We start from the raw sequence: 26,951 nt of genomic DNA on the forward strand, positions 1-26,951 counted from the left end.
ATCTGTACTCATCTGACTTACGACAGTTAATACAAGCCGTACTGTAAATCCTTTTTAACTAAAAATTTAATTTAGGAATTCTGAACTGTCTACTTAAAAAAAAAAAAAAAAAACATTTTTAAAGGGCCGGAGGGGTTGGAAAGTTTGAGCATACTTCAGTTAGGGGGTGTGGGGATATATATATGCGGAAAAAAAACACCTTACCATAAAATGTAAAGCAAATCTAAACGCGTGATCTGTTATTTGTTCTTATTATACATACATTCAGTGATTTAAAGGCAGTTTAACTTCGCCAACTGTGCTGAAGCCAACGTGAGAATAGAATATAACGCTAGATGACTATATATTTGGAACGGACAAATATATTCAATGAGTATGAAAACAGCAAAGTCAAAAGAAAGAAAATAGTGTTTTATTAAACTACCACACTGATATAATACACTTTTAAACATACACTTTTTTTTGTTTTTTTAGGGGTAGTTTTTTTTCCTTTTTTTTTTTTTTTCTTCTTTTAAATGTGAAGGTGGTCAGAACAATAAGAAATAGACCCAAAATGAAGCCGGGAAATAGGTGAACTGTTGTAGGTGCTGCAATTTTTATTCTTTTCTTTTTTTTGTCTTTTCATTACACCAAGTCTTTAGAAAAAAATGGTATAGACCATACATACCTGCAATGTAACTTTGTATTTGTACACGTTCTATAGTTGGAAATATAAACATTAAAAAAAAAAAAACGAAAATACAGCAAAAAAAAAAAAACATACATATTTATCAGGTACATGTATTAGATACATACAATTTTAATGGGTAGAAGCAAATAGGTTGTTTAAATGCTGATTCACCAACTAAGTAAAAAAAAAAAAAAAAAAATATATATATATATATAATAAAAAACAAAACAAAACCCACCCTTATATTTCCCCTTTAACCCATGACTAGTATTTGTATGCCTCATATTGTCACCATGGAAAAGGACTCCAATCATGTTTGCATATGCTAGACTACTTCATTTACAACGTTTTGATGTCCGAGTACTCAAAATTGATAGATGTGCTGCTGAATGACAGTTCGCTATTTTTTGGTCCACCGGTATATTCGATAACATGGGTGCTTAATAAGAAAAAAAAAAAAAGAAAAAAACATTCAAGAAAAAAAAAAAAAAAATTGCGTCAGCCTGCAAAGTCTTTCTACATTGGTTATATTGCCTCCATGACTTCAACAAGATTTGGTTTGGCAAATTAACGCTTGCACATGGCTTTTTTTTCTTTTTTTAGACAGACAATCCAGACAGTGGTGGCTGTCAGGTTAAAAACCTTTTTGTACATTTTTTTTTTTTACAAGAGAAACTTTAATTTTATTTTTTAAAACTGTGTACATTGGTTCACCTAGTTAAAACAAATTGGTTGTTAATTTGGTAAGTTGGTGAGCCGTGGTGAAACCCAAGCCAAGTTATCATGTGTGCTGGGAAACGTGATTTGTCAGTTATGCGTAATAAAAATTCCAGTTGAGAAAATTACAAAATTTCATACCATAACATAATTTCTATTACCCATCAACTTTGTTATCTTACAATAGATAAATACCAACATGTTCTTAATTTTTTCTTGTTTTTGATTTTTTTTTTCTTTTTACACTAAACCACACAGGATTGATGCATTTGGTTAGACTACCATATCCATCTCCATCAATATTATTTATACTTGTGTCATGGTAAAATTTCATCAATTCTAGATTCCAAAAGTACCTACAAAAGCCATGCAATTTTACCAATTCTTCATACTTATGGAATAGCATACAAAGTAAGGCATTTCAGTGTCATGTATAACCAAGTTACTGTCAATCCAAAAAAGTTTGCACATCAATAAAAAGATATCTAAGAACTCAAGAACAAGGTTTCTGTTTTTTTTCCCCTCACTACTGTATAAAAATAACCACAATTAATAGGTGTCGTGATATTTACTCAATTGTCTCATTTCCAGAAACTGTGACAAGCTGTAGGGGAATCTCTGAATTGGAGAGGAGATCTTGACCGCCTGTAGTAGTTACAGTCCCTATGCCGGATACAGACCCCTGTTGAATGTTTGCAAGGATAAGGGTGGTACCTTCGGCAGTTATCAATGTATCCTCAGGCTTAGCTTCTATGGATGCCAATACAGCGCTGCTGGCATGAATGCCTTTCTTGTTTTGATGGGTTTTAATGTGTTTGGCAAGGTGATCACTTCTCATAAATCGTTTGGAGCACTCTGGACAGACAAACTTCTTTTCACCTGTTGATGGAAAGAGAGAAAATTATTTCAAATACAATGGTTACACGATAAAAAGGGGGTCTGATGCCAAAATCTCCAATTGATCGCTAGAATGAAGGAGAGGCTATAGCGTTGTTTCAATTTCCATGTACTTTCAATTCCGAACATTTAACTTCTATTCAGTGACCTGAAAGCATTGCTTGTGAGCATGGTCACAGACTACGACAGATCATACATGACTAACCTACATTTCGAACAAAATTCTCATTAACTGTTTGCAGGCTGATAAAGTCTTAAAACGTATGGCAAAGGTACATGCTTCTGCAATGACATTTTAAGATCATAGAGTCAAGCAGCTTCAGAGCTTGTGCAGCTGCCAGATAGTTGGACTTCCCCAGAGAAAAGACAGCAATGGTTTGTTACCATCTCTGCCTTCCTAATTGTATGAATAAGCACTGCGGTTACAGTTTAGGAAGAACAAACAGTGCTCCTACTTAAAATCCTAGTGATTGCCAGATCTTAGAAGACCTAGATCAGCACTGTAGTGCAGAGAGTGTGCCTATGCCAACCCCAGCTACACTATTACAACCTTATGGAGGACACAATGTCTAAAATTAATTTAAATTTAAAAAAAAAAAAAAAAAGCCGGGAAAGAAAAAGTTGTCAGCATTGCCACAAACAAAACGGGGTGGGGAAAATGCATAAAAATAATTGTTACAGAAAAGGGATGAGGGGGCCCATGCAGACAGGATAGGGATGGGGGGGGGGGAGGCCTATGCAGACCAGGATAGGGATGATGAGCCACGCATACAAGAATAGGGATGAGGGGGCCCATGCAGACCAGGATAGGGATGAGGGGGCCCATGCAGACCAGGATAGGGATGATGAGCCACGCATACAAGAATAGGGATGAGGGGGCCCATGCAGACCAGGATAGGGATGAGGGGGCCCATGCAGACCAGGATAGGGATGATAAGCCACGCATACAAGAATAGGGATGAAGGGGTCCATGCAGACCAGGATAGGGATGATGAGCCACGCATACAAGAATAGGGATGAGGGGGTCCATGCAGACCAGGATAGGGATGAGGGGGCCCATGCAGACCAGGATAGGGATGATGAGCCACGCATACAAGAATAGGGATGAGGGGGTCCATGCAGACCAGGATAGGGATGATGAGCCACGCATACAAGAATAGGGATGAAGGGGTCCATGCAGACCAGGATAGGGATGATGAGCCACGCATACAAGAATAGGGATGAGGGGGCCCATGCAGACCAGGATAGGGATGAGGGGGCCCATGCAGACCAGGATAGGGATGATGAGCCACGCAGACCAGGATAGGGATGAGGGGGCCCATGCAGACCAGGATAGGGATGATGAGCCACGCATACAAGAATAGGGATGAGGGGGCCCATGCAGACCAGGATAGGGATGATGAGCCACGCATACAAGAATAGGGATGAGGGGGCCCATGCAGACCAGGATAGGGATGATGAGCCAAGCATACAAGAATAGAGATGATGAGCCATGCAAAAAAGGATAGGAATGAGGTGACAATGCATACCTGGCTTATACGAGAGTCAGTAAGTTTTCACAGTTTTTTTGTGGTAAAATTAGGTGCATCTGCTTATACTCAAGTCTGTTTATACTCGAGTATATAAAAGTAATAAAAAAAATATTACATACCATATTCCTATTTATTAAGCGTCACTTATTTTGGGGGTGGAGAGGGGGATAATTAGATGACTAACTAAATGAGGAAGTTTTAGAGCTCTTGAATCCCTATGGACGAAAATTATTAATTAAAAAAAAAAAATGAATAAAAAAAGGTGTCCAATCATGAACAGAGGGGAAAAAAAATATAGACTAGTTAAAGTGAATCTGTCATGTAAAAAATGCTATTAACCAGCAGATAAATAGAATTTGTTTCATGACAAGTTTCCTTTAAAAAGAGGAAAAACTCAGAATCTTACTCAGGGCAACCTAAAGAAATAAGGGTGCGGGTTATTCAAGAATCGCATACTATTTTCCATTCATTCAGGAGTATGGAAGCATAATACATAAAGGATTCACATAAACAATGCAATTTTGGGTAACTAAATAAGTAACAACATTCTAGGACTATCATTCCCATAGTTCCACAATTATCAAACATTTGATTGGGAAACAAAAAAAAAAAAGATCCCCAAGCCTTACCAGTATGTGTCCTTCTGTGTCGTTGTAGTTCATCACTTCGTGTAAACCTTTTACCACAGAACATCCAAGTACAGACAAAGGGACGTTCTCCAGAATGCCAGCGCAAATGAGCTCTCAGATGTGACGTTTTACCATACACTTTACCACACCCTGGGATATGACAGATGTGTTGCTTTTTCTTTCCCAGGTTGGTACCCCTGAAATAGTTTTAAAAGAAATTAGGGACATTATACATTCTGCTATGGGATATACTATAATTTTCACATTCTCTCTGCAGGATAAAATAAGTGCTAGTTCATTTACTGTGTAAAAAAAAAAAGAATGTTTGTGAGAGATTCTGGTACAAACCTTCCGGCTCCATCTTTACAGTTGGGACAAGTACAGGCCACTCTTCTGAGTCTCTTTCCTTCTTGATTTGGTTGGTCCAGTTCATCATCAACAACCTGGACCCTCAGGTGGGTTAAATCATTGGTGTTGACTGTCGAATCACCAGTAAGTTGCCACTCCTCAGGATCAGGTTCCTCTTCCTTAATTCGTATACCTATGGAGAATTAAAAAGGATAAATAAATGATTGAAGACATGAAGGTTTGTACATAAATACAGAGATAATAAAAGCACTTGATACAAATAGAAGCTTCCTAAAATACTACAGAACACACTCTGAGACACAACAGTTTATTAATTTCCTAAAAGGAGACTTTTTGCAGTGTAAGCAACTGATGAGTCTCCAAGAGTGCACCACGCAAAAGTCTGGCTGTAATCTTCAGTACGTATCCTCCATACTAGTGAAGCATTACTTGGAGGGGCGCATACCTCAGTAGTGTGGTATAGGGTGAAGCATGCTTAAATGTGTGTGTGAATTCTTACAGAATTTGTGAGGAGAAACCACCATGTGACAGTCTGCATAAATCAGATTCACACAGAGGTCAAGTATATGATTCATAGCAAGAAAAAAGGTGACTGATTACAGATTTGTGCTACACAGGGTCCTCTATGGTAATTCAGCTCTTAGGCCATGTGCACACATTGCAGATTTGACTGTGGAATTTTCTATGCAGATTCTGCATTTCTTGGCAGAAAACGCAGGTCAGAATCTGCGCCTTTTTGGGCATGTGCACACGTTGCAGATTTTTGTGCAGATTTCTACTTTTTTTTTTTACCCCTGCAGATTTCTATTATGGAATGGGTGCAGAAACGCGGCAGATCTGCACAAAGAATTGATATGGTCCTTTTTTTTTATTAATCTGCTGCATTTTCCGTGCAGAGTTTTCCGCACCATTTACACAGCATTTTTTTTTTTTGCCATTGATTTACATTGTACTGTAAATCACTTGTAGATCTGCAGCGTTTCTGCACGGAAAAAAAAGCCGCGGATCCGCAGGAAATGCACACACCCTTAGTGTTTGGCTGTAGACAGATATTGCACTAAGTACAAGGACACAAGAAAAATCTGCAACAAAGGACAGCACAAAATACTCCAAACATATGAGAAGAGGGGGGGAAAAAAAAAAAAATCTGCATGGATTTTAGGGGTTGATACAAATCTTCACATTTTCATGATCTTTCTGTCACCAGTGTTAACTGCAGCAATACAAAGGATGGCAATCACATGAATTTTCAGTTTTACGGCAGCTTGCAGAGGGGAGACCTTATTGGGTTTCAGTATCTGCTACTTGCTTCATTGCTGGAAATGGAAACTGGGTAAAATCCGAATTTCCGGTGTATTCCTTGCTCACTTACAGCATATTATATAGGAAAGCACGCTTGATCGGCTATTTTCCAACCTCCTATATGAATAGAGATAGCCACTCTATTCAGTGGTGATAGATTGGGCCCTGTTCTAGAGACAGAAGGGAATCCCACAGGCGAGACCCGCATCTAACAGACACTTACAGCCACATGATGAATAACTTACTAATGTATTGGCTTCAACCACTGTACTAAACAAGTTAGATATTGTCATTGGCATAAACAATGCTAAAAGATCCATCTTGTATAGGTGTTTGCAGTTTTATGGTTCCGAATAAAAAAAAAAAAACCCGTTACTTTTCTTTACTAAAAATATCTCGTTTTGTGTACACAGCTCCTTTGCAGTTTTAGGTCTCTATGGCAACAGTGTAGACAAATGTATTCTGATCCTGCAGTTAACTGACACACCCTTCCGTCAGACCGTGCTTGGCAAGAAAGGACTCAGATGGAAAGGAGTAGCACAGGCTTGTCTGATTTGGGTAACCATAAAGACAAACCTCTGCGTAATAGCTGTATACACATACCATGTCATGTCGAAATTGTGCTGCCTGCAGAGCAATAGCTGGGAAGGAGATTTTCCCCCTGCTCGCTAATTATAACAGCTTCTAGTTGTAAATGCAGCAATTTTGATAGCATTTAGCACAGAAAGGTATACCATATGTTTTGGATAGCATGTCCTGATGTATCCATCAGCTGCCAGGTACACCACATTGTTTTTATGTTACATAACAGACTATGGTGAAGTGGAAAAACTATACCTTCATGTATAACATACCAGATGTTATAAAGGCTGTTTTGCTTAGGTTCATACCAATTTTATACATATGCAAGGGACATTTTAAAAGGGTCTTTCTAGGTTATTTTAGACCATAAAGACTAATCATTTTTAAACCACCAAAGCCAATATTTTATCCTAAACAGTGGCAATCCCCTTTGGGAATCAACCGGGAACATGGAAAGGGTTTGTTTTGGTGACAATAATATAACCATCAAATGGGGACCACTTGTACCCAAGCTATTAAAAATTGACAACGTCTTTATTTTTCGGATGATATGATGCACCCCCCGCCCCCCCCCCCCCAAATTTGGGGGGGGAAATGGGGGTGCGTCTTATAATGCGGATATACCTTACTGGCCGCGATGGAGCAGGGTCCCAGGGTTGTTGCTGGAGGAGGCAAGAGTGGTGCGTTGCTGCAGGCCGCAGGCTGGGATGAGGGGGTGTTCAGATGTACGCCACTGCTGGTGTTTGATGGTGCGGGGGCTCTGCCGACATTTTGTGAGAGCCCAGAGCCCCCGCACTTACATGGTTTACTATGCAGTGGACTCCGGGAAAATGGCTGCTGGGGGGAGGAGCACGCGCAGATTGAGATCTCAGCGCTGAGATCTCCCACATGGATTATAAAAAGCACCACCTTTTTATTAAAAATTGTTTTATTTCTCCTCAAAATTTGGGGTGCGTCTTATAATCCACAAAATATGGTATTTGATCATTCCTGGCCAAGTGTTTTAATGCGAGTCACCAAATCTTAAAGAGTCTTCTAAATGATTTTATGGTGTACGGTATTAACAATACACATCTCAGCTGCTGCAGAACCACTTTTTAAAAGAAAAAGTAATGTAAAAAAAAAATGAGTAAAAAAGGGAAAGTGATATCTCCAGTAGCTTTAGTGTTTATTAGTGCTGGCCATAATGTGTCCTCAACATAGAGAGCCTGAGCTAGTGAGGCTGCACTCATGTGAGAAACAAATGGCCTCTCTCCAATGTCAGCCAGAATGCATCTGCTACAAAAGCTTCCTTCACCTCTGGTTGTGCCATTTGGTACAGGTTACTATACTGCCATCCCTCACAGTTATAATGCGAATACATTTAATGTATACCCACAGCATGTGTCGTAAAATGTCAGATGCGGGTCTCCCTCTAGATACAGACTGGATCAATCTCCAAGATAGTGATTCCCTGATCTCCATCCTGTCAGATTAGGCAGTCATTGCTTGTATACAGGGAATGAATGGAAAGGTAGCCGCAGCATACAAGAACAGCTCTCTCCATTCATTACTGTGGGCGGTAAGGAGACAACAAAGCACGCTTGTGGACAGGTCTTAAACGTCAAAGATGAGAATATCACTTTTTCTTTGCGGAACTCTAGCAAAAATAAGCATAATTTGCAGGATCCTGGTTGAAAGACAAAATCGGTAGTCCATGGCAGCCGGACTGGAGCCCTGAAAACCTCCTATTACTGCAGCATCCCCAGTGAGGTTTCTTTATAGACTGCTGTGACAAAGCTGCGGAGTCGGTAGACTCAGACTATGTACATAATGTGCAGCACAGATTAATCTCAACTAAAAGCCTAGATCTTTAGATCAGGAACAGAACAGACATTTATAGGACATCTCATAACTTTCTCAAATGCTTATGAAAACATTTACAGCATATCCTGCACTGAACTACTGAACCCAATTTATTATATATTTTAGGAGTCGGAGTCAGTCTATTTTATACCGATTCCACCAAAATGGACACCAACTCCACAGCCCTGGTTGTGACAATTTACCACGCACGCATGACATCACACTGGCCTAGTAATCAGGGGAGGTGCCAGGGATGCCACATTTAGGAGGTTTGCACAGCTTGTCTGGCACTCACAAACTACCGATTAGTCCAGCAGCTACGGGTCTTGAAATTATTTTTTTTGCTCTACTCTAGAAAGTACCTATTAATGCATGTTATACTCCATATTATTCATTCCTAGATAGCAAAAGAAAATTATAAAAAGAGAAGAAAGAAAAAATATGACACTGGTGAGACATTTTCAGGCTTGTTGACTAGCTGGTTCAGAGTTGCCTTTTATTTCCCCAATTAAGATAGGAAGAAAAACAAACATACCTGTAGGGCTATCAGTGTGATCTCCATGCTGCAAATGGATACCTGCAGCATCCAGAGAGTTTACTGTAACAGTCTGCAGATTTGGCAACTGACCCGCACTTAGCGCACCTCCTCCACCAACCTGGCCAAGCGTGAGTGTCTGCACAGGTGTCAATGTTATCTGTTGAGGAGACGAATTCTGAATCTGTAGGTTTTGCAAGTTCTGCACGCCTTGAACTTGAAATGTTTGCCAGGCAATTTGGCCAGAAGGAGTCACCGTTTGGGCTTGAATCAAGAATGTTCCAGGGTTCAGCTGCAACTGAAGGTTTTGCAAAGCTTGCGACGATATGCCTTGTCCTCCAGCCTGAACAGCCTGGATTGCCTGCTGTGCAATGCTTTGCACAAGTTGGGCTTGACTGGTTTGCTGCTGACTATCATGAAGCTGTATTTGCTGTACCATTGGTTGTGATGTGGTGACCTGAATGTTGTGTGACTCATCAGAAATTGAAGCCTGGATATAGTTTCCCTGAAGATCTGTTTGCACATGCCCAGATGGACTGTCGGCCAAACTGTTTCCACCCTGCTGAAGCATTCCTGTACTGTCTATAGTAACAGGAAGCTGAGATGACGAAGAGGTTGGCACAAACAAATCTGTTTCTGAGTTTGTTTCACCGACTTCAGGAGAAACATGCTCTTGCTCTGCAGTCCTTTCAGAAGTATCAGAGCCATCTATGGCTTGCCCTGCACTTATCAAGTGTCCATCTGCAGTAATGCCCGTCATGGCTTCTGTGCTACCAGACAGACCCAGCGAATCTAGGTCAACACTATTTATAGGGACAAAAGTGATGTTACCGGGAAGACCAAGCGGGACGTTAGCAACAACTTGGGTCTGTCCTCCATATGTCACTCCTTGAATCTGCTGAAGTTGACCAGCTTGTGTTAATATATTTGGATTGGATGACAAAAGACTAGAATTTCCAGGAATAATCTGAATCTGACCCGATTCTTGATCTAAACCCCCATTATCAGATGTGGCAAAGCCAAGCTGGACCTGTTGACCATCGGATGTCTGAAGCTGTGGTATAACTTGATACTGCACATTGGAAAGCGTGCCATTAGCAGTGTCTGTTCCTTGCGCTACAGAAAAGAGATGCTGATTCTGAAGAGTCTGAATAGGCAGCACATACTGTCCACTGGATGTTACTGTAGCACCACCCGGAAGCTGAACTATGTTTCCAGCTTCATCTTTCAATGCAGCTTGGGCCGGAGTCAAGACTTCCCATCTGTTAGGGCCTGCTGTCAGTTGCACAGTTGTCAAATCCTCGGTCTGTACGGAAAAAGGATAACAATGTCGGACATCAGTAATCTTCAACAGAGATTGTTACAGGAAATTTCAACCTAAATTTAAACACACTACTTCTAGTCACAAGGTTATTTTCCCCCTTTCATTCCAATTAGAATCTGTGGAACGGAATGCATACCTGACAATCAGTTAGGCCGGTTTCACATGTCAGTGGCTCCGGTACGTGAGGGGAGTTTCCTCATGTACCGGAGACACTGACTCACGTAGACACATTGAAATCAATGTGTGTCTGCACATGTCGGCGTGTTTTCACGGACCGTGTGTCCGTGTGCAAAACACGGAGACATGTCTGTGTTCGTGGGAGCGCACGGATTACACGGACCCATTAAAGTCAATGGGTCCGTGTAGAACACGTACCGCACGCGGATGTTGTCCGTGTGCCGTGCAGGAGACAGTGCTACAGTAAGCGCTGTTCCCCCCCCCACACATGGTGCTGAAGCCGCCATTCATATCTTCTCTCCAGCAGCGTTTGCTGTAGAGAAGATATGAAAATATCCTTTTTTTTGTTTTTTGTTCGTGTTTAAAATAAAGATCCCGGTCCCCGCCGATTACAGTCATGAATATGCGGCTCCACCCTCCCATAGGGGTGGAGCCGCATATTCATTACTGTAATGGGCGGCCCCACGTGACCGCTCATACAGGAGAAGCTGCGGCGAGGACAGGACACTGCGAGGGAGTCGGGTGAGTATTTTATTAACAGCGGGCGGGCGCACAGGGGGTGGGAGGGGGTATGGGGACAGGAATCTTTATTTTAAACATGAACAAAAAAAAAAAAAAGGATTTTTCATATCTTCTCTACAGCAAACGCTGCTGGAGAGAAGATACGAATGGCGGCTTCAGCACCAGATGCAGGGGAGAGCGCTTATCTCTAGCGCTGTCTCCTGCACGCTCCGTGTGGTGCTCAGTCGGCACACGTGTGCCACACTGATGTGCCACATAAACGCACGGGCACACGGACACGGATAACTCCGGCACCAATTTTTCCGGTACCAGAATTATCTGGACGTGCGAGACTGGCCTTAAATGATATTAGCTGATAGAGCAAAAAAGTGGTGACAGGTTCCCTTTAATTCCTCTTTTTTTATGAACATTGAGGTGATGCTGGGTAGTATAGCATTGTCACATCACAGTATGCAAGTAAACGGAGTGATGTAAACAAAATGATGTAACGCTGCTCCTCAAATAGCTGATGAGTGGGAGTGCATGCGGTGAATATTTTTGCCAAGTAGACCTTTGGTTCGTGTGGGAAATCATTTATTTGCACTGGCTAGGTTTGCATGTGCTGTGCGTGGAGCATACATAGCACACGTCTGTAGAACACGCTTGTCTGAGCAAGCCCTAAAACTTTTTTATTTTTTATGGACTAGAGAAATTTCTGCTGACTGCATCAGGATTTCCCTCTTTCTACAGCAAGTGGATAATTGTAATCACGTGCAGACTAGTCTCATCTGCTTCACTCACGCATCTATCTGCAATCATAGAACAACTGCACAACTTCCTCTTGTGCTCAGAAAACATATTTAAAAGGGGTTCATAAACAATTTGCATTTTTTGCGCTTTCGATTTCTGGTCTTCCTTCAAGATCCATAACCATCCCACGGGTGTCAGTTGTACACGATAGCTGACACTCTGCAGTATCAGCCCCGAACAGTGTTGTGACCAATCAGGGCCGACTAACCCGTTATATACCACTGTGAATCGCGACAGTGGTTGCAAAGGGGGGGTCACAGCAACCATCGGACCCACGTAATAAGAATCACGAGTCCCGATGGTCACCATGGTACCCTGAGGTCATGTGCTGACCCCAGAGTACGGCGGTCTGAGACACTGACTGCTCTTATGCACTGCTGTTCATGACTACCGCAGTGTTTGAGACAAGTGATCAAACGGAAAATTATACAAGTGAAACAAAGTAAAATAAAACATTTAAAAACACAAATAGCGCACACAAATCACTAAAATCCGTTTTGCCACTCAAAATGCAGCGCTTGGATAAAACAAAAACAAAGTACACATAATTGATATCGCCGCGTCCGTAAAATTGGCACATTATTTATTCCATTTGGCTACCTCTGTAAAAAATTAAAAAAAATGTCGCTTTTTCACCACACTAACTCACAAAAAAGTGAATAAAAAGCAGTCAAAAACCATATGTAAAAAAAATAAATAAATGAAAACGCCAAACCGTCCAGCAAAAAAAAAAAAAAAAAAAAAAGCTCTAATTTGGCAAAAAAAAAAAAAAGTCAAAGCCTCATAATATGATGATGCAAAAACAAATTAATTTTGTAAAATAATGTTTTTAGTCTGTAAAAAGATCAAAGCCTAAAAAACCACAAATCTGGTACCGCTGCAATTGTACCGACCAAACGAACAAATCTGTCTTATCACTTATCGCACGGTGAGCGGCACACAAAAAAAAAAAAGTGTAAAATGACTGAATTGCTGTTTTTTTCCCCCATTTTGTGTCTGGGAAAAAAAAAAAAAAAACGATCACAAAATTTTAACCCCAAAATGGTACGAAAAAAATCTGCAACTAGTCACGCAAAATATAAGTTAGAGCTCTCAGAATATGGCAGCAAAAAAACAAAAAAAAACCACTTTTCATAATAAAAAATTGTTTACTGCGTGAGGGCGTTTTACCTGCGGATTTTTGAGAATCCACGTGGAAAAATCCACAATGGAATCCGCAACGTGTGCACATACCCCAATTGCACCAGCCCGAAGAATAAATCTGCCTCATCACTTAGGCCGGGTTCACATTAGCGTTCGGGGGCTCTGCAGAGGCCTGTGCACTTCCTCCGTTAAGCCCTGCCTACTTCCACATGCGTCCTGCATACTTATCTTTCACATTGACATGCAGATGCGTCGTTTTGACGCGCCCACCGTCCGCACAAAACAGAACTTGTTGCGTTCCTGTGCGGTCGGCGGGAGCGTCAAAATAATGCATCTGCATACATCCGCATGTCCTGTGTACCCAATGTTAAAGATCGGTACGCAGGAAGCATGCAGAAGTAGGTGGACCTAAACGGAAGTGCAGAAGTGGGTGGGGCTTCAGGGAGGAAGTACTCAGCTGTCCGCAAAGCCCCGGTACGCAAGTGTCCGCTGCACCCTGCCAGTGCATTTGTTTTGGAGACCTGAGCAAGTAATCATCTCGGCTTTTTTCTCTGTGAATTTTGTGAACCTAACCTTATACCGCATGGTGAACCGCGCAAAAATAAAAATAAGAACTACACTTACTGCTGTCTATTTTTTCATTCTACATCCCAAAAATCAGAATAAGGTTCTGCTCACATTTATCCTGTGCTCTCCACTGAGCAATTACGTCGGGGTTTCAGTGTAAATTCCCCAAAAGTGCAATTCAGACAAAACCCCGACAAAACCACTAACTTAGGAAGCAGATGGAGTCATTTTGGACTGGTCTATGTTCCGGCAGTGTCCCATCAATGTTAGGCATCTTTGAGTGCACAAGTGTGGGTGACAACAGATCACCGCACGCCTAAAAGATGGATACCACCAGAGCAGATGTCAGAGTATGAAGTGTCTCCATCTGCCTCATTATGGTGGGTGGTCCTGTTGGTGCTTCGTCTGAATTGCATTTTTGTGAGATTTACATGGAAACTCCGACGTAAGTACTCAGCGTAGAACACATGAATGTGATCCCAGCCTTATACTGGAAGCGATCAAAAAAAAAAAAATGTTATGTACCCCAAAATGGTACCGATAAAACCCCTAATTTATCCCACACAAAACTAGTTCCCCACTCAGATCCGTCATCTGTTCCTGGAACTATAGGGGTTTTCCAAGTCATTGGTAGCGACATGGCTCCCACCCCCATAAACTAAATCCAGTGAATTCTGCCCTCCCAAATCCAAATGCCCCCCTCTTTCTGAGCCCCACTGTCCCTAAACCACAGTAAGTGGCACATGTTTGGCATTATTGTAATGGAGAGAGGGCACTTAATGTGCGAGTGCATATCGCCAGAAGCACAAGCTGGGCACAATGTATGAGGGCGCTACAAAATATAGGGGCTCTACACTGTATGGGGACACAACGTATGGGCACTAGACTGGCAGATATGCAATTCTCCAGAAAAAAAGCCTGGGATCGATGTTACAAAATAGTCACTGCTGCCGTAGATGAATTCATTGAGCGGTGCTGTTTCTACAATAGGGTCACTTTTGGGGTTTTCTGCTGTTCTGACATCTTCAGAGTTCCGCAAATGTCGCCTGCAAACTATTCTAGCAAAATCTGTGCTCCAAAAGTCAAACAGCGCTGCAATTGGTGGTTTGATGCTGTGATTTTCATTGATAACATTTTGAGTTACATACAATGTTTTGATCGCTGTGCAGTGCATTTTTGAAGGAGGTGCAATGGCCAAAAAGAAAACAAAATTTTGATTGTGGTGTCAAACTTCAGAAAACCCTTTCAGGTGAGCTGAACAAAATTCCTTTCAAACCCTTAGATATATTAGGGAAACGTTGGCATTTTTCAGTAAACGCTACATTAAACATAGGGACGAGCTGAGCAGAGCCACCTTGGGACATGTAGTTTTTATTGCTGCCGTACCAACATAGGGCATGTATGAGCCGTTTCTTGTTGCTTTTAGAATCAACATTATTGTATCGCTCTGTACAAAGAGGGTCACTGCTTACATCAGTCTTTGCTCCTATGTTGGCCCACAATCTAATTTCTCAACCTCAAACACAGGTAAATGTTACCCATCAGTATGTTTTAGGAATGTGGAAGGAAACTGGAGCACCCAGAGAAAATCCACACAAACAAGGAGTGATACAAACTCCATGTGCACCTTGTACTTAATCAGTTAGCGTTACACAGTAATTTTCTTTGACTGACAGGGAGATCAATATGTCACAAAGCAACTTCACATAATGAAAAGGATTCCGACCAAAAATTAGAGTACATCACAAGCGATTGTGATTTTCTTGCATCCTGTTGGCAACATATTTTTGCTAATGTAGCACTGTGCCCTTCTGTCTCTGGATTAATGAAAATCCAGAAGGTCAAACTACCACAATCATAAAATGTTGGCATGCTCTAAAGATCGACAGCATTTTAAAGGTTAATAAGAGCAATCTGACCCGATCACTCCTGATATAGGCAGACGCTGGCTGGGTAATTTGGCCAAAGGCTGCTGGGCACAGTGCAAGCTAAACTCCTGAGCCTGCACCTGACTTGTGGACACGGCAAAAGGGTTTAGCCCAGACACATCAAGGAAAGAAGGGGGGAAAAAAAACAAACAAAAAAAAACAGGACAATCTCCTGCCGCACCGGCAACGCTCCTCTGTACTCAGCGCAGTGCAAGTGAAAGAGCGTTTCTTCCACTCAGATGTAATTGTTAATGTGAGAGTTGCAACATGGCGGCCCTGTAGGAGGTCAGTCCCAGGGGATGGATGAAGAACAGGGCTGTGGAGTCTGTAAACCAAACTTCTAACTCCTCAATTTTCCTGACATTCCATTCCACAGCACTGCCTCACTACTGAGCATGTACATAAAGTGCAGCACAGATTCATCTCAACTAAAAGCCGAGATCCTCAAATCAGGAATAGAACAGACATTTAAGGCTATGTGCACATGTAGGAAATGCGGTGCAGAATTTTCTGCACTAAATCTGCATCTCCTGGCAGAATCCGCAGGTGCGTTTTTTATGCGGTTTTAGTGCGTTTTTTGTGTGGAATTAATGCGGATTTTGTGCAGTTTTTACTACTGAAGATTTCGATTAATGGTGGGGTGCAGAAACGCTGCAGAAACGCACAAAAGAAGTGATATGCACTTCTTTGAAATCTGCAGCGTTTCCGCGCTGATTTTTCTGCACCATGTGCACAGCTTTTTTGGTCACATTGATTTACATTGTACTGTAAATCACAGTGCAGATCTGCAGCAGAAAAATCCGCTGCAGAACTGCACTAATTCTGCACTAAATCTGCATCGTGTGCACAAACCCATAGGACATTTTATAGCTTTCCCAAATTATTATGAAAACATTTACAGCACATCCTGCATTGTACCACTGAACCCAATTTATTATGGTGTACATTTTACGAGTTACAGCCCCGGTGGAGAACACAATGCTGAGTACAGAGGACCATCGCTCGTTTGGTAGTGGAATTATTTTTTTCCCACCTCCTAGAGCGCATTAGTAGGAGGTTGTCAAGTCGTGGAGAACACTTAATATACAGTAAATTTCAAAAATGATACTGAAATGTATCTGAACATTATTGTAAAGGCAACTAAAATCTTTCTTTCACTAGATCATGCTGTAGTCTATTTAGCTCTGTTATAATCATACACCACGGCATCAGGCAACTTATACAATTTATAAGAACTATGTCTTACATTGCAAAAAATTATTTTTTATTTCCCTATTTACATTCATCCAACCCCATGCTCTATTCTGAAAATCGGACTCTTGGATAACCAACTTGTCACCTACGAAGGTAGCAGATCTTCCAGTATTTAACATACGGCAGTGATTATTATACAAATAGATGTAAAATATTTATCAACCAAGTTGGATCGATCATAGATTACGTTATTTTTTGCAAGTTCCATTTCACTGTTTTGACAACACCTTCCCACTTAGCCTAAACAGCTGTTCACCCATTCACCTCTATTCCTACATAATCCTCTTCCATTGCTTAGATGCATAAATCAGCCAGTATTACACATGCACACAGATGACTACATTCACATGCCCTTTCTCCACAATTAACATTCAGCAGGTGACTCCTATGAACATCTGGCTCCTGCAGCTCAAGGTTTCCAACATAAACTACAGAGAAGCAGAAATCATACTTTATTCTTTTCAATACAATCCTTTACATGGATAATTGAAATATCAAAACTGAGGAAAAAAACAACAGGAGGATACATGTTGCCATTCATTATTCGTCAATAATAGGGTTAATGGTAAAAGCATAGCAGAATATCCTGAATATCATTATTTACTTATGGAAAAATAAGTTGCAAGTCACTGCAGATGATCACAAATACTTTGACATAGCCTGATGACTTTGATTGAAGGGTGGCTTGCATTGTTACACTAGTGCTGCTAATTTACTGCCACATTTGCAGGATACTGCAAAACTAATCACCTGCAGCTATCAGGCAACATGGAGAAAGGGCCGCACCAAGTTTATTTATGAAAACTCTGCTGTACTCACCATCAGGAGTGTTCATTTAATTGCACAAAGCTGCAAAAGTAACCTCTAGCTTACACTACAAGTACACAACCTGACAATATAACATTCATACCACAGTGACCCCATATTAATCAAGTGATTCTGTACAGATATTTTACAATTTACTTAAAGGGAAGCCACCCTAAAATGATTTGGGGTTTGTGCACACATGCAGTACTTGCAGCAGATTTGTCTACTGTAAATGCTGGAGTGTTAGCAGGAAAAACAACTGTGTAAAATGCAAGCTTTTTCTCCCCATTCATGTGAATGGGTGAAAAATCAGATTTGTGTGTTACATAATTTTTTTGTTGTTGTTGTTGTTGTTTTTTAAGCTTACTTTTTTTCATATCACAATCTTCAATATAGCACCAGTCGGCGGTGAAATAGTAAAAAGAAAAGAAAATTAACATTGACTAATGCACGGTTCCTGTCTATAGTAAAATACTTACCAGCCGCCATATTCTACTGTTCTCAGTAGCGTCCGGACATTTTCTGCTGTTTGTGACCTGCTGGATCACTCCCAGTGTTTGCTGGTCTATGAAAGCCAGAAGGAGGCTTTCAGACAAAGTGCACACGTTGCGGATTCTCTTCTTTTGCAGTGCAGAAACGCTGCAGACCCGCAATTGATTTACAGTACAATGTAAATCAATGAGAAAAAAAATTGCTGTGCACACTTTGCGGAAAATCCGCTGTGGTTTAAAGGAAGTAGCATGTCACTTTTTTGTGAATCTGCAGCGTTTTTGTACACATTCCATTATAGAAAACCGCAGGGGTAAGAAACGCAGCAAATCCGCAAGAAAACCGCAGGAAAAACGCTGCGGAACTGCACAAAAAGCGCGACAAATCAGCAGGTGCGTTTTCTGCCAGGAGAAGCAGAATGCGCACCAGAAATTCCTAAGCCTAATCCGCAACGTGTGCACATAGCCTTACACTGAGCGCTTGTGACCGTTACCCGACTTCCTGCCAGTCAGGAACGGAGGTCAGAAGGTGGCGGATTGGGACGGGAGCGGCACCGGGAAGAGCAGAAGACGGTGACTGGCAAGTATTATACTAGGGGGAAAGAGCTTGAAGTGTCCAAGTCAAGCGTTTGTCTTTTTAATATTTTTTTGATTCACCACGTGATTTTATTGAATATGACATAAAATGTAATTTTAGCCCATCTAATTTCTGGATCTTCTACTACTCGTTTTTTGCTTCTATGGCTGTTTGTAGGACTCTGCCACAGATTCAGGCACCAAAAGGTACTGGATATTGCATGACTACCAAAACTCAATGGAACAATCAGCTGATCTTTTTTCCCCTTCTTTCTTGCAACATGCAATACTAATACTGTGCTGGAATTGTGCTTTAACCCCTTAGTGACAGAGCCAATTTGGTACTTAATGACCAGGCCAATTTTTGCAATTCTGACCACTGTCACTTTGAGGTTATAACTCTGGAACGCTTCAACGGATCCCGCTTATTCTGAGATTGTTTTTTCGTGACATATTGTACTTCATGTTAGTGGTAACATTTCTTCGATATTACTTGCGATTATTTATGAAAAAAACGGAAATATGGCGAAAATTTTTAAAATTTTGCAATTTTCAAACTTTGTATTTTTATGCCCTTAAATCAGAGAGATATGTCATAAAAAATAGTTAATAAATAACATTTCCCACATGTCTACTTTACATCAGCACAATTTTGGAAACAAAATTTTTTTTTGTTAGGGAGTTATAAGGGTTAAAAGTTGACCAGCAATTTCTCATTTTTACAACACCATTTTTTTTTAGGGACCACATCACATTTGAAGTCATTTTGAGGGGTCTATATGATAGAAAATAATGAAGTGTGACACCATTCTAAAAACTACACCCCTCAAGGTTCTCAAAACCACATTCAAGAAGTTTATTAACCCTTTACGTGCTTCACAGGAACTGAAACAATGTGGAAGGAAAAAATGAACATTTAACTTTTTTTGCAAACATCTTAATTCAGAACCATTTTTTTTATTTTCACAAGTGTAAAAACAGAAATGTAACCATAAATTTTGTTATGCAATTTCTCCTGAATACGCCAATACCCCATATGTGGGGGTAAACCACTGTTAGGGCGCACCGCAGAACTTAGAAGTGAAGGAGCGCCGTTTGACTTTTTCAATGCAGAATTGGCTGGAATTGAGATCTGACGCCATGTCACGTTTAGAGAGCCCCTGATGTACCTAAACAGTGGAAACTCCCCACAAGTGACACCATTTTGGAAACTAGACCCCTTAAGGAACTTATCTAGATGTGTGGTGAGCACTTTGAACCCCCAAGTGCTTCACAGAAGTTTATAACGTAGAGCCGTGAAAATAAAAAATTGCTTTTGTTTACACAAAAATGATCTTTTTGCCCACAAATTCTTATTTTCACAAGGGTAACAGGAGAAATTAGACCACAAAAGTTGTTGTGCAATTTCTCCTGAGTACGCTGATACCCAATATGTGGGGGTAAACAACTGTTAGGGCGCACCGCAGAGCTTGGAAGAGAAGGAGTGCCGTTTTACTTTTTCAATGTAGAATTGGCTGGAATTGAGATCGGACGCCATGTCGCGTTTGGAGAGCCCCTGATGTGCCTAAACAGTAGAAATCCCCCACAAGTGACCCCATTTTGGAAACTAGACCCCCCATGGAACTTATCTAGATGTGTGGTGAGAACCTTGAATGCCCAAGTGCTTCACAGAAGTTTATAATGCAGAGCCGTGAAAATAAAAAATATTTTTTTTTCCACAAAAAAGATATTGTAGCCCCCAAGTTTTTATTTTCACAAGGGTAACAGGAGAAATTGGACTGCAATAGTTGTTGTCCAATTTATCCCGAGTACGCTGATGCGCCATATGTGGCGGTAAACCACTGTTTGGGCGCACGGCAGAGCTCGGAAGGGAAGGAGCGCCTTTTTGGAATGCAGACTTTGATAGAATGGTCTGTGGGCATTATGTTGCGATTGCAGAGCCCCTGATGTACCTAAACTGTAGTAACCCCCCACAAGTGACCCCATTTTGGAAACTAGACCCCCCAAGGAACTTATCTAGATGTGTGGTGAGAACTTTGAATGCCCAAGTGCTTCACAGAAGTTTAGAATGCAGAGTCGTGAAAATAAAAAATATTTTGTTTTCACAAAAAAGATTTTGTAGCCCCCAAGTTTTTATTTTCACAAGGGTAACAAGAGAAATTGGACCCCAGAAGTTGTTGTCCAATTTATCCCGAGTACGCTGATGCCCCATATGTGGGGGTAACCCACTGTTTGGGCGCACGGCAGAGCTCAGAAGGGAGGGAGCACCATTTGACTTTTTGAGCGCAAAATTGGCTGTCGTGTTTGGAGACCCCCTGATGTACCTAAACAGTGGAAACCCCCCAATTCTAGCTCCAACCCTAACCCCAACACACCCCTAACCCTAATCCCAACCTCATCCATAATCCTAATCACTAACCCTAACCATAATCACAACCCTTACCCCAAGTCAACCCTAACCATAACCCTAATCAAAACCCTAAATCCAACACACCCCTAATCCTAATCTCAACCCTAACCTCAAACCTAACCCTAATCCCAATACACCCCTAATCACAACCCTAACCTTAACCCTAATCCCAAACCTAACCCTAATCCCAAGCGTAACCCTAATGCCAACCCTAACCCTAATACGAACCCTAATCCAAACCCTAACCCTAATCCCAGCTCTAACCCTAACTTTAGCCCCAACCCTAGCCCTAACTTTAGCCCCAACCCTAACCCTAGGGCTACTTTCACACTTGCGTCGTTTGGCATTCCGTCGCAATCCGTCGTTTTGGACAAGAAACGGATCCTGCAAATGTGCCCGCAGGATGCGTTTTTTGCCCATAGACTTGTATTGCTGACGGATCGTGACGGATGGCCACACGTCGCGTCCGTCGTGCACTGGATCAGTTGTGTTTTGGCGGAGCGTCGGCACAAAAAACGTTCAATGAAACGTTTTTTTGTACGTCGCATCCGCCATTTCTGACCGCGCATGCGTGGCCGTAACTCCGCCCCCTCCTCCCCAGGACATAGATTGGGCAGCGGATGTGTTGAAAAACTACAGCTGCTGCCCACGTTGTGCACAATTTTCACAACGTGCGTCGGTATGTCGGGCCGACGCATTGCGACGGCCCCGTACCGACGTAAGTGTGAAAGAAGCCTAACCCTAAGTTTAGCCCCAACCCTAACCCTAAATTTAGCCCCAACCCTAGCCCTACCCCTAACCTAACCCTACCCCTAACCTAACCCTACCCCTAACCTAACCCTACCCCTAACCTAACCCTACCCCTAACCTAACCCTACCCCTACCCCTAACCCTACCCCTAACCTAACCCTACCCCTAATTTTAGCCCCAACTGCTGTTCTCCTGCCGGCCGGCAGATGGAGACAGATGGCGGACGCACTGGGCATGCGTCCGCCATGTTCTGCTGCCGGCGGCCAGGAGGAGCAGCAAGAGGATCCAGGGACCTAGGTGAGTATGCTAGGGTCCCCGAATCCCCCTATTTCTCTGTCCTCTGATGTGCGATCACATCAGAGGACAGAGAATTACACTTTACTTTTTTTTTTTTTTTGCGGTCGCCGGTAAACAGTTAATTACCGGCGATCGCAAAACAGGGGTCGGTAATACCGACCCCGATCGTGCTCTTTGGGGTCTCGGCTACCCCCGGCAGCCGAGACCCCAAAGATTCTCCCGGTGCCGGCCGGCGGGCGCACTGCGCATGCGCCCGCCATTTTGAAGATGGCGGCGCCCACCGGGAGACACGAGGAGCATCGGGGGAGCTAGGTGAGTATTGGGGGGCCACCTGGGACCCCTTTTCTCTGTCCTCCGATGTGCGATCACATCGGAGGACAGAGAAATTAAAAAGAGATCGCCTTTTTTTTTTTTTTTGCGATCGCCGGTAAACGCTTAATTACCGGCGATCGCAAATGCGGGGTGGGTTAAAACCCCCCCGAATCATGTTCTCTGGGGTCTCGGCTACCCTCAGCAGCCGAGACCCCGGAGAAAATCGGCCTCTGGGGGGCGCTATGGACTTTTTCCACAGCGCCGTTAATTAACGGCGCTGTGGTTTAAGTACCCTTAGCGGCCGCCGTTAAAAGGCGTATCGGCGGTCGCTAAGGGGTTAAAGCACCACGCCAGTAATTTTTTTTAACCACTGGACTGGTGCTGAAAGTCTAAAAGACCTGCCCCCTGTCCGTTTTTTTTTTTTTTTTACAGCAGCAGTTATTATATTTTACAAGACCATTTAGGCTACGTTCTTTTATCGCGTTTTTTGATGCTGCGCATTTCCACTGCGGCAAAAACGCGGCGTTTTACAGAACCAGCAAAGTGCATGGGATTTATAGAAATCTCATGTCTACTGTGCTTTGTAAGCTCACCTGTGGTGCATTTTTTTTTTATTGCACCATGTCAATTTCTCTTGTAGGTACACAGATTCGTGTGCAGAATTTCCCCATAGATTTACATTAGATGCGGAAAATCCGCAGGTTAAAAGAAAACACATTTTTAGTGCGTTTACACAGCGTAAACATACAAAAACACATGTGATCTGCACCTATGAATGTCAATATCAGTTGTTTTTTTAATTTCTGACCACTGTCCATTTATGAGGTTATAACTCTGGAACGCTTCAACGGATCCCGGTGATTCTGACACTGTTTTCTCGAGACATACTGTACTTCATGATAGTGGTAAAATTTGACATTACCTGCGTTTATTTGTGGAAAAAAACGGAAATTAGGCGAAAATTTCGCAATTTTCCAACTTTGAATTTTTATGCCCTTAAATCACAGAGATATGTCACACAAAATACTTAATAAGTAACATTTCCCACATGTCTACTTTACATCAGCACAATTTTGGAAACAATTTTTTTGTGTTATAAGGGTATGTGCACACGTTGCGGATTCTCTGCGGATCTGCAGCGTTTTTTGCAGTTCAGAAATGCTGCAGATCCGCAACTGATTTACAGTACAATGTAAATCAATGAGAAAAAAAATGCTGCAAAAATGCTGCGGGTTTAAAAGAAGTAGCATGTCACTTTTTTACGAATCTGCAGCGTTTTTGTACCTAATTCCATTATAGAAAACCGCAGGGGTAAAAAACACAGCAAATCGGCAAAAAAAAAACCCCCAGAAAAACCGCAACAAATCCGCAGGTGCATTTTCTGCCAGGAGAGGCAGAATCCGCACCAGAAATTCCTAAGGCTAATCCGCAACGTGTGCACATAGTCTAAGGGTTAAAGGTTGACCAGCAATTTCTCATTTTTACAACACCATTCTTTTTTTTTTAGGGACCACATCACATTTGAAGTCATTTTGAGGGGTCTATATGATAGAAAATACCCAAGTGTGACACCATTCTAAAAACTGCACCCCTCAAGGTGCTCAAAACCACATTCAAGAAGTTTATTAACCCTTCTGGTGCTTTACAGGAATTTTTGGAAAGTTAAAAAAAAAAAAAAAACGAACATTTAGATTTTTTTTTTTTCACAAAAAATTTATTTCAGCTCCAATTTGTTTTATTTTACAAAGGGTAACAGGAGAAAATGCACCCCAAAAGTTGTTGTACAATTTGTCCAGAGTACCCCGATACCCCATATGTGGGGGTAAACCACTGTTTGGGCGCATGGCAGAGCTCGGAAGGGAAGGAGCGCCGTTTGACTTTTCAATGCAAAATTGGCTGGAATTAAGATGGGACACCATGTTGCATTTGGAGAGCCCCTGATGTGCCTAAACATTGAAACTTCCCACAAGTGACACCATTTTGGAAAGTAGACCCCCTAAGGATCTTATTTAGATGTGAGAGCTTTGAACCCCCAAGTGTTTCACTACAGTTTATGACGCAGAGCCGTGAAAATAAAAAAAAAATTTCCCCACAAAGTTATTTTTAGCCCCCAGTTTTGTATTTTCTCAAAAGTAACAGGAGAAATTGGACCCCAAACTTTGTTGTGCAATTTGTCCTGAGTGCGCTGATACCCCATATGTGGGGGTAACCACCGTTTGGGCGCACGGGAGGGCTCGGAAGGGAAGGAGCGCCATTTGGAATACAGACTTAGATGGATTGGTCTGCAGGCATCACGATGCATTTGCAGAGCCCCTGATGTACCTAAACAGTAGAAACCCCCCACAAGTGACCCCATATTGGAACGTAGACCCCCAAGGAACTATCTAGATGTGTTGTGAGAACTTTGAACCTTCAAGTATTTCACTACAGTTTATAACGCAGAGCCGTGAAAATAAAAATAATTTTTGCCCCCCAAATTTTTGTTTTCCCAAGGGTAACAAGAGAAATTGGACCCCAGAAGTCCGCGGATACCCCATATGTCGGGGTAAACCCCTGTTTAGGCGTACGGGAGCACTGTTTTACTTTTTCAACGCAGAATTGGCTGGAATTGGGATCGGATGCCATGTCGCGTTTGGAGAGCCCTGATGTGCCTAAACAATGGAAACCCCCAATTCTAACTGAAACCCCAACCCTAACCATACCCCTAACCCTAATCCCAACCCTAACCCTTGCCCCAACCCTAATGGGAAAATGGAAATAAATAATTTTTTTAAATTTATTTTTCCCTAACTAAGGGGGTGATGAAGGGGGGTTTGATTTACTTTTATAGTGGGATTTTTATGATTGGCAGCTGTCACACACTAAAAGACGCTTTTTATTGCAAAAAATATTTTTTTGCGTTACCACATTTTGAGAGCTATAATTTTTCCATATTTTAGTCCACAGAATCATGTGAGGTCTTGTTTTTTGTGGGACGAGTTGATGTTTTTATTGGTAACATTTTCGGCACGTGACATTTTTTGATAGTTTTTTATTCTGATTTTTGTGAGGCAGTGTGAGAAAAAAACCAGCTATATTACCAAGCGCGTTTATACCATTCCGCATCACATTATATTGACAGATCGCTGATCTGACACTTTGCTGTGCACTGTGTCAGATCAGCGATCACACAGGCACAGCAGGGAGGCTTACCAGCGCTTGCTCTGAGCAGGCGCTGGTAAGCCACCTCCCTGCAGGACCCGGATGCAGCCTGCAGGGGGGAGGAGGTAAGAGACCCTCGGAGCAACGCAATCACATCGCGTTGCTCCAAGGGTCTCAGGGAAGCACGCAGGGAGCCCCCTCTCCCTGCACGATGCTTCCCTATACCACCGGAACACTGCGATCATGTTTGATCGCAGTGTGCCGGGGGTTAATGTGCCGGGGGCGGTCCGTGACCGCTCCTGGCACATAGTGCCGGATAAACGTGAAAGATCAGGGGGATGTAAATCCAATTATAGCAAAGTTCTCGGAAAAAATATAATCAATATCGTAGATCAATCCGAGGACTACAAGAGTAGTGCAAACAAAATAAATTTATTGAAGTCACAACCAGTCATACAAAATGCCGCCAAAAGGAACGCTATGCGCTGCCACTAAGGAGGTAAGGTGACCTTACCTCCTTAGTGGCAGCGCATAGCGTTCTTTTTCCTGCGTACCTCACTCCATATGTTTTGACCTTTACCATCATACAGATAAATGCCTTGATAAAGGCTCTGGCCGAAACGTTGGCGGCATTTTGTATGACTGGTTGTGACTTCAATAAATTTATTTTGTTTGCACTACTCTTGTAGTCCTCGGATTGATCTACGACATAGTGCCGGATGTCAGCTTAAACCCGGCCTCGCTCCCCCCGTGAGCGCGGCTGATCGCACTGGACGTACTACGTCACTGGGAATTAAGTCCCAGGTCACCTTGACGGGATAGTACGTCCAATGGGATTAAGGGGTTAAAGCATGACACACCAAAACTAAAAAATACAAAGTAAAAAACGCAAGTACTCTAAGGTGCAGAAATTCTGCAGCGTCAAAAATTCAACAAACATTGATAGTGGGAACGTAGCTTTACAGTTTCCCATGTTAGGGTGTGTCCACGTTCAGTATTACATCTGGATTAGGCGTCTTTCACACTTCCGTTTTTACAATCTGCACAGGATTTGTCAAAATGTTGAAATGACGGATCCTGTGCAGATTGTAAAAAACGGGTGCACTGGGCCCGTTTTTCTGACGGACCCATCGAGGCTATGTGCACCTGTAGTGTATGCGTCTTCACAGTTGTTTTTCGCTGCGAAAACGCATACACAACCCAGGTTTATTTATATTTTTAAAAAAAATTAAAAAAAAAAAATCGCATATTGACTTCTGGCATCCCGAACAGCGTTACAGATGCTTGCGATGCTCCCGGTAGCTAGCGTTCCCAGTAATGCCTTGCGTGCAATGACCTCTGATGCCGTAGCGGACCGCGACGCCATCGGGTCATTTCGCAATGCATCC

General features: G+C 42.2%; 1 protein-coding gene across 1 annotated transcript in view; it reads right to left on the reverse strand.

Annotated features, from left to right (window-relative positions):
- Positions 1-513: 513 nt before the first annotated feature.
- The window catches only part of SP3 (Sp3 transcription factor), a 48,605-nt gene continuing 22,167 nt past the window's right edge, over positions 514-26,951 (reverse strand). The window contains exons 3-6 of the mRNA XM_069733168.1: positions 9,079-10,384; positions 4,794-4,986; positions 4,446-4,642; positions 514-2,266 (exon numbers count right to left, since the gene is read on the reverse strand). Of these exons, the coding sequence (XP_069589269.1) occupies positions 1,956-2,266; positions 4,446-4,642; positions 4,794-4,986; positions 9,079-10,384 (2,007 nt within the window). The 3' untranslated portion in view covers positions 514-1,955. The remainder of the gene's footprint in view (positions 2,267-4,445; positions 4,643-4,793; positions 4,987-9,078; positions 10,385-26,951) is intronic.

Source organism: Ranitomeya imitator, chromosome 7 (assembly GCF_032444005.1).
Source record: "Ranitomeya imitator isolate aRanImi1 chromosome 7, aRanImi1.pri, whole genome shotgun sequence".
Lineage (NCBI taxonomy): Eukaryota > Metazoa > Chordata > Amphibia > Anura > Dendrobatidae > Ranitomeya > Ranitomeya imitator.